The sequence below is a fragment of the Protopterus annectens genome, chromosome 17.part0, assembly GCF_019279795.1.
Source record: "Protopterus annectens isolate FY-2018-M chromosome 17.part0, PAN1.0, whole genome shotgun sequence".
In the NCBI taxonomy this organism is placed as follows: domain Eukaryota; kingdom Metazoa; phylum Chordata; order Ceratodontiformes; family Protopteridae; genus Protopterus; species Protopterus annectens.
The window spans coordinates 731634529-731643668 of record NC_056751.1 but is presented as its reverse complement, the minus strand read 5'-3'; the positions used below and the strand labels follow the sequence as shown (position 1 = coordinate 731643668).

The following is a 9140-nucleotide window of genomic DNA, read 5'->3' as shown; positions in this document are numbered from 1 at the left end:
GTCCAATCTTTCCAGATTCTCTTGTTCTATTCTTGCTCATCTCCATCTCCCAAACCCTGTCTCTGCTTCATTTCCCGTGTACTCTTGATTCTAGTCAACTCTTGTACTTTTTTTACCTCTCAAGCATTTTCTGTTGAAACACTGGAAAAGGCTTCACTGGCACAGTCTCTCTGGGATTTTTATTACCAAGAGAACAAGAAGCAGAATCTCATCCTGTTTCACAGCTCACTTTTTGTTGGACAAACTTTAGTATTTTTTCCTTTGTATGTACTTCATCAAAACATGATTTTTCCTCCAGAGAAAAAATATTCTGAAGATAGCAGGGTACAGCAGTTTGAACCTCATGCCTACTTTTCAACATTCCCTGAATAATGGAATAAATTTGCTCCTTCTGCCTAGTGTATGAGTAATCCTTCTCCACACTCTGCTGTCTCTCACTTTTAGTGCTTTGTCCTTTTGCAACAGTTTTGTCAGAATCAACTGCTCCTGCTGGTAAGATTGCATCGTTACTATTAAAGGTCTAGGTTTTTTCCAGCCAGGTTTGGAGCATACATACGATGTTCCCTTTCAATGAACAATTCCTGTTGTGGAATACCAGTCCAGTTGCTTATTTGTGCTTTCATAAAATTAATGCATTCCGTTCCTTCCAGCTTCTCGGGTAAAGCAGAAAAAAAATTTCAGGTTTTCCCTACATGCTCTGTCCTCTGATTCTATTACTTTTTGAAACATGTCTTCTTGTGCAATCTCATTTTCAGCCAGCCTTTTCTTCATTTCGACCTCTGACTTTTGCAGTTTTATCAACTTATCTGAGTATCTGTTTAAAGCTTTTCCATTTTCTAGCTGTTTATTGTTTGAGGTGATATACTCCCATAAGTGTTTTGTTTATTTTAGTCCAGTCTGTGTGTAGTTCGCTTATACTTTCCTCTAGGTTACGGTTACCGGAAGTCATGTCTGGAGCTTGCACTGCTTTTTGCTGAACAGCTGCAATACTCTTCCCAGTCAGAGTTTTTTTCATTGCCTTTTGTATCTGATTTTCCTTCAGATCCTCTGTATTTCTTTTGTCCTGGCATCCAGGCAGTTACTGAAATTTACCCAGAAATCCAGGCTTCTGGCTTTTGCCAAGTTTCTTTTCACACAGGAAGAACTAGAATTATGCTGTTAATCAATGTGCAGCCTTCTTGAAGTCCTTATCAGAAGAAAATTTTAATAAAAGAATTTATTCATGACTAGAAAATGTAATCAAATATATAAAAAGATTTCAAACAACAAGAAAAGAAAGCATTACATACGGCATTTTTAATAAAAGGCTTATAAGCATGTTCTAAATGATGCTAGCTGAGCAGATGCAAAAAAGAAAAAAAAAGTAGATAACTGAATGACAGCTGACCAGAAGGGGGATCATCCAAGCACCTAAAGAAAAATTTGAGGTCCCTGTTCCTGATCCACCATATGCACTGTCGTATGAGGAGGATATCCTCATTATAATCGCCTGAGGGTCTGAATGGGGGAGTTTCTACTGTTTCCTAACCCCAACCTCTTTGCTTGTCAGCAAATCACCACACCTTGAGGAATGTTATGCCATCCCCCTGATGTGTGCATGATCACCACATAAGGATTATCAAGCCCCAGTTCTACTCACTAGTATGCCCATTTGCTTAGAAACAATCAGCCAACCAGAATCCACGTCATCCTCCACAGGATAAATGAGCCAGCATAAGCTGTTCACCCCTACCCCCATCCCCCAGTTCTCCCAGCAGCCTGGCCACTATTAAATCTCAGATCATCTAGGCTGCAATCATGGCTTTATCTAAACTAACTTTCATGAATTTTAAAGGATTCTAAAGGTTAGCAGAGATGCATGGTGTGACTATTTACCCTCCCAATGTTACTTTCAAATTAATAATTTAGATATGACCTACAAATAACTTCAAAAAAATTCATTATGGCTCCTGGAAGACAATCTTCAGTTCACTGCAAAAAAAGTTTAGTCATCAAATTTTATTAATTTTTTTAAGAGCGGTTAGTTGTGATCTCAAAAATGCACAGGTCAGTTAGTCATACACATGAAAATTTTGATTAAGTACCAGACAGTGACAGTAATATCTAAAAGTACTAATCTTCTGGTGTGAAGGACAGCACTGTCACTGTGCTCTTTGATGTATTTGTATTTTAAATGTATTTTGCTCTGGTTCTCAAACATTTAGAATACAAGACTCAAGTTTGTCATGCACCCAGCTTTATTAAAGCTCCCTAATGCCAAATGCAAGTTTAAGCTGGGATCTCAGACTAGTACATAAGCTGGGCAAACACAGCTAGTAATCATTCCAGATACACACAAACTATGTCAATGGCAAAGAGCACGACAGGTCTCTGCTACAAGATGTGCAGAATCTGTGAAGATGCATTACACAAAGGAACATGCACTTGGGTATTAAGTGTTGCATTGCCACATTTCTGTTACCCAGCACCGCAATGGCCAGTACTATGCATTTAATGAAAAACATGCGTTAAAACTTCAAGGAATGGTACTGAAGCAGTACTTAATAAAACAAAATCTGTATGTGCTGGTACAGGACCACTTTCTATATACACTGCAAAATCATATTCAAACTACAAGACTAACTTGACATCCTGTGAAGGTAAAGGTGTGGAAGAAACAACTAAAGCAACAGTACAGTGAAGTTATTCAGGCTAACAGATGAAAAGGAGTGTCTGCCCGAGCACCACCACTCATTTAAAAAGTCCACCCTGCTATCATGTAAATATTTAAAAACATTCATCAGGAGAAGAACTGAAATCTTATAATTGTAACATCAAAAGCCTTAAGGCGTCAGTGACATCTGGTTATATCTCACTGTTTATTGTTGGTAAACTGAAAATAATAAAAGGAAAAGAAAACGGCATGCACTGAACTTCTGAAGATTGCTGAAATTCTTAGCACCAGCACAATCTTTTCTACGTATATACACACAGAAAAAGACAACTGAGAAAGCCATCACTGTTCAGTAATAGGAAAAGAACCTCAAAAGTACTATATTTTGAATTCATGTGTACGCTTACTTAAGAAAAACAAGATCATACAGTTTTTCTGTAAAGTTCCAATTTCATTTAGTTGTACAGATTATTTAATTAGTGAAAGGTCAGACATGAACCTCTATGTCTGTCCTCAGTGAAACACCTTCTCTTCTAGGAAGGCTTGTTGCAGACTCTGGAGCCCTCGTGAACTTGAGAAGCTAACTTGTACCACCCACAATGTGACAACTAGGATTTGATGGAAAGTCACACACATCCATGTTTTGTTAAAGGTGCTGATTCTGTCCCATTATTTTCATCCTCAGTAACTTCAGTTTGAGTGTAATGGGATAAGAGGCGATCTGCAACAGTCTGGAAGACAGCAGTAGATCCCAACTGGCTGGCTTGGCAGCATCACATTATCAGGCACTGATCACCACCTGCTGCTGGGTCTGACAGCTGCACTCCGTCAAAGTCAAAATTCAAACCAGGAAGCTAGTGGAAGGGAAAAAATGGGGTGGGCAGAGAGAGGGGAAAAAAATGAAAGTATTGTTTAAGCAAATATGCAACATATCAACAAAAGGCTGTAGATATACAATCAGAAACTTCCAGCAATCACAGCAACATGCCATAAGACAAACACACCTATAAAATTTCACATACTAAGTAAAACAAATCCAATATCTCTGTTGAATGCTTATTTACATATTTAGCCGAGTGGTAAACAAAGGGGCATGAAAAATATCTTTGTACGAAAAAGGACCAACTTGTTAGCACCTTTATGAGGACAGAATGGAGCTTAATCCCTTGTAAGGCGCCCCTTACCACTGTTGAGCACTAGTCTCATGCTAGCGCATTAATAGTGGTCAGCGACCACTACAGAACAATGGCAGGATGAGCAGAGAGCTTTCAAACATGTTACCTACTTGGCTAAGTGCCTTAACATGTTTTTAAAGCTCTTGGCACTTCCTTCACTTCCTGCCACTGCTGACTGGTGGCAGTGCAAAATGTATTTTAGCTTTTGAAGCTGTACAACAGCTATCACTCCTCCACTTTATAATCTGACCACTGTACTTCATGGAAGCAGGTAAAGCTCTGTGACCACCAAATATCTACGATCCAAACTGAATTCTCCGATCTTAACTGAGGTTGTGTGTACTTGATGTGGATGTCAGGAATTACCACTCAAGTTTTGCTTTGATAATTTGATTTCAAGAAATTCACGTCCAAACACACAAGCTGATTATGACTGAAGACTTGATTGTAATCCTGTGCATCAGCCACTTTTTCTTCTCATCCTCCTACGGGCATCATCATTTATCATCACTCCGGATGTATTACTAGCCAATCACTAACCCAGCCCCACTACTACAAAGTGGGGGACACCACACAGTCAGCATGAAAAAAAAAACATAAGTAACAAAAAAATTATTATCACCGAACATGCACACACAAAAAATAAATAAATAAATAGAACTAGCAAAATTAGAATGGAAAAGAAAACAAAATAAAAGTAATTATAGCTGCAAAAAGTCCATCACACACTGGCATTACCACCATCTAGCCAGCACTAACCCAAAAGAGAAATCTAATCAAGAAATCTAACAATTAATAATATGATCCTCACTACTCTGTCACAGAACTATTTTAAAACTGAAATATTATAAAAAGATTAAAAAAAATCTTAGAAGAAAAGTAGAGACCATTCATATAACAGCACATATGTAAGATCCTATGAAAACTATGTAAACCATATTTAGGAATTTAATTACACAAGTAATTTGCAGGGTCAAAAAGAAAGTAACATGGTTACCAGCCACTTCTACTTTTTCTGCTTATTTCCATTCCGGAAGAAAAATCAGAATTCTCCACTTTATTTACTTTGGTTGGGGGGCACGAACATATTTATATATAGATACACACACACACACACACACACACACACACACACACACACACACACACACACACACACACTGCATAACAAGGTTGCAAGGTTGAGTTCTGAGCTAACAAATGTGACAAAACTACAGAGGCAATAATGAAAATGAGAGAGTTTGGCAGTGCTTTTTTCTGAAGGGGGAACTCCCCCAAGTCTGACCATTAAGTTCCTCTCACGTATCAGATACTTTGCATCCCACTGGGAAGGAACCTTGTTTGGCATGGAATATTTGCTTTTCACAGATAAGCATCCTACGGCCTGGACAGGGAGCTGTAAGCAAGCCCCAGGATGGCATCATTTATGTACAGCTCATTTTCTCTGTTGTGTGTTTGCCTCCCTTTGTTGACAGGCTAGCAATGTATACATCCTGCTATTCTTAGGCCAAAGTGATGCTCTAACCAGAGCTCGTGCTGGTCAGTTAATCCCTTGGTCCCTATGCATGGAGCTGTGTTTCAGGATCTTCCCAAAGATAGAACTCTTGCAGCAGAATGTAACCAGCTCCTACCTGTCATGATGGATATCCTGGCACTGGTTCCACACTTTAAAGTACATCTCAAACGTTTCTCTCTCTCTGTCTCAGTAGTTTGTACTATGGCTACAAACAATACAAAATTTAACTAGGAATGCACGAAGAGCACAATGTTATGCTACTGTACTAAAATCAACACAGCACAGAATTGAATCTGTTTTTGTCACACACTGATGCTAGGACAGTTACTAATAGATGCATGAAAGCTTTTAGTATACAAACAAAAGAATCACTACAAAAGAAATTTTTAATCAAGAATGTATAAAATGTACAAACACTAATATGCAAGACAACAATACTGTACATCAGAAACATAATTATAGAAAATATAATTAAGACTGCACCGGCTGTGAATGCGAAACTCTCTCATTTTGTGATCGGTCAACTACAAAACAAACAAAAGGCTGTCCGCTTTACCCTTTGCTTTATATTTAGAACCACTGGCAAAGAAAATAAGGGACTCAAACTCAAGGATATAAATGGAATGACAGTCAAGAAAAGCTGGCTTTATTTGCAGATGATATTACTTTATACCTGATGAAACCAGAAAAGGACATGTCAGTGCTGTGGAACATTTTATGATAGTTTCAAGTCTGTGGGATACAAAATTAATGAAAACAAAGGCAATGCGTGTAAGCTATGTACCCACACACAAACTGGTTCAGCAACACTCATATGTATGGGGATATGACAAAATGAAGTGCTTTTAGCAGTATGGATGAAAAAGGATTGTTATGGCAGCTAAGGATATGTGGGGAAAAATACACAAGATAATACAACATAACTAAATAAATGGAATCTCTGTTATGGATACAAGATACAAACAGTGAACATGTTTTTAGTCCCTTAAGTTTTATACACAGGTAGGCATATTTTTTATCAACCCCAGGAGAAGCTGTAGATAGCAATTAATAAAAAGCTGAAGGATTTTATTTGGTAGGGGTGCATAGCAAGAGTCAAGTGGGATAAGCTGATCCTTCCAACAGAACAAGGTGGTTTGTGATTACCTTATTTGAATGGGGTGTTTCAGAGCTAGAGAATTAAAGCTCCTGTGCACAGCACAAGCAGAAATCTATAATTCAAAGTGGAAAGGGATGATGAAACACATGGAAGCACAAGAAAAGTACAGTTTTGTACCTACCATAAATGTAGTATGTGTCCGAGGGGCAGTACTGCTGCTTACAAACAAATGGTTGTCCTGTCGCCAGGCAGCCCCCTCGGGCCGGCCAGATAAGACTGTCTGGCTCTGGCTTGGCTGGTGTCGCTCACCAGGCATAGCTGCAGTTTTTAGGGTTTAAGGTAAAGGGCATCAGCCAGTTTTTTTCCTTTCTGCCCCTTGCCCCAGATGCCTCTGCCAGATAAGGATTTTGGATATTTGATAAAGGCCAAATAAATAAAATAAAACAAAAGCAAAATATAATGTATACATATATACACACATAATACACATAATAGATCCCCCCAGATCCCCCAAGCTGGCTGAAGGATGTAAGTACCACAGAGGAGGGGGTAGGTTGGTGGGGTAACTGCATCTGCATTTGCATCGGTACCAGGACATCTACATTTTATGGTAGGTACACTATGTAAGGATGTGCTTCAAGGATGCATCTGCAGTCCTCTAAATGGTAGGATACCATAGAGGAGGAGGAGGAAAAAGGGAAAGGAAGAAGATTAGATCCCTTGCAAAACAGCAGTGGCAAAAACCAATTCGGGATCTATGCTGTTAAAAGGCAAATTGTAAGGCAAGCAAAAATGTTATGCAATCAGGTAGCCGGAGGTCCAGTGTCAATGTCCTTAATGTCCGGTAGCCCCTCCTCATGCTGTAAGCTGTGGCTGTGGAGTGTAGCCGCCTGTGAGTGGAGTGAGTTCTCTCCCTGGTAGGAGTTTCCATTTAAAAAGTAAATTTATCTCCATTAATTTTGATTGTGTTTGGATATTGTCTCCTTTCCTGTTCTTTTCCTTCCTTTAGCTGGGTCCTGTTTCTATTGGACTTGGTCCTGTTCATGGGTAACTTGGTCCTGTCAGGTAGCTTTCGTAATTGTCTATAGGTCTTCAACTTATCTGAGTATCTTGGAGTCTGTTCTGAGGTTGGGGAGGTTATAGCCTTAGTGGAAAGCCTACACACTCCAGGCATAAATGTAGATTAAATGTAGGATTTGTTCTATTGTTCATGGACACTCAGGAAGGGTTGAACTGCCATTAATGCCTGTAGTTCAGAACCAATCTTGCTGAGGGTGTTGCCCTTCTTGCTGAGGTGATCAGGAGCCAGAGTGCAGATAAGCTGATAAGTATTGTAATTTGCTTGTTGCTGCTGGTTTTTTTACAATTCAAATCTCAATTTTTCTAAGTCAAAGTCTGGTTCTGTTTCCTGGGATGGTGGCTGTTTTCCCTGGAGGTCCAGAATTTTTTTGTCTGTCTCAAGAGAGGAGCTGAGCAGAGGATGCGAGTGAACAGGCTGAGAATGGCTGATATTCTGCTGTCTTTTGTGATGCATGTATCTTGATGGAAGAATAGGACAGGCCTGTATGGAAAGAGCTCTGCCAGTGCCTCAGCCATGTTGGCTATGTTTGCCAGTGCCAGTATATCTCCTTCCAAGTACTCCAAAGGAGATCTTCTTTGTTTTTGCTCTGAACCTCTCTCAAGTTGAAGATCTCTGAGAGCCCTTGGGATAAATTCTTTAAAATTATGATATAAAATTTGGGTTAATTGTTCTAGCCGGTTGTTCAGGCAGTTATGGGCAGGGTTGTTGTTTTGTGGATGCAGGAACAGTTATGTGGTGTGGAGGTAGTGCAATGGGATCAGAGGTAGTGCCCTCTCAGCAATGGGGACATGCTCCTCAGCAATGGGTGTCAAGTTTGCCTTAGCCAGTGGGGAGCTCTCCGGTGATCAAGCAACTTTTCTCTTTGATCTTCAAAAGTGCACCTTGTGCATCAAAGGAAAAATTGGGAATGCGTATGCTTCCAAGTTCTTCCAACTGAGTGGAAGTCACCTTCCACAAAGTCTCTGAGTAGGTGAGTGTGCAGAATCTGCATATAAGTCTATTTGTGGTAATCCCCATTCTCTTGTGAATTTGTGAAGATCCCCATTCTCTTTCTTCAACTTTTGATGATGTAGTTCTAGTTATCCATTATTGGGCATCCCATGTTTTCTTGCTAGTACAGTTGCTTGAATTGTTTTTTTCCTGTACAAAAAAACTTCCCATCCAATGTTGTGCAGTGTTGCAGAGATATGGCCATCAGTGCCAGCGGCATGTTTGATGGCCCATAGTGCTGTATTGTGGTTTGATGTACCCACCATCATGTGGTGTTGTTGGTCCTGGTCTCGATGACTGCCCTTATGGATTTTACCTCCAGCATTTCCTTTAGATTTATGTGCTGCCTTTTTTTTCCTTTAGATTTATGTTGCGAGTAGCAGCTTGTCTTGATGCGGCCTGCAATTGTATGTCCTCTGATGCCTTGTGTGCCCCCCCAGCCGGTTGCTGATTGTTCTGTGGCAATTGGGTTTGGCTTGGTTGACTGTTGCAGAAGGGCACCATGACTTTTCATTGACAGCATGGGAGAACTCCATTGGAAGGCTTAGGCTGTGTTTAAGGATTACCAGCTAAATTCTTTAGGTGCTCTGTATGTTTCTCATATGCAAATTGGCATGGTACCACTG

At 39.9% G+C, this 9140-nt stretch overlaps 1 protein-coding gene across 1 annotated transcript in view; it reads right to left on the bottom strand.

Moving 5' to 3' along the window:
- Positions 1-1979: 1979 nt before the first annotated feature.
- Positions 1980-9140, bottom strand: part of PEX19 (peroxisomal biogenesis factor 19) — a 743396-nt gene continuing 736235 nt past the window's right edge. Inside the window, exon 8 of the mRNA XM_044059399.1 lies at positions 1980-3507. Within this exon, the coding sequence (XP_043915334.1) occupies positions 3427-3507 (81 nt within the window). The 3' untranslated portion in view covers positions 1980-3426. The remainder of the gene's footprint in view (positions 3508-9140) is intronic.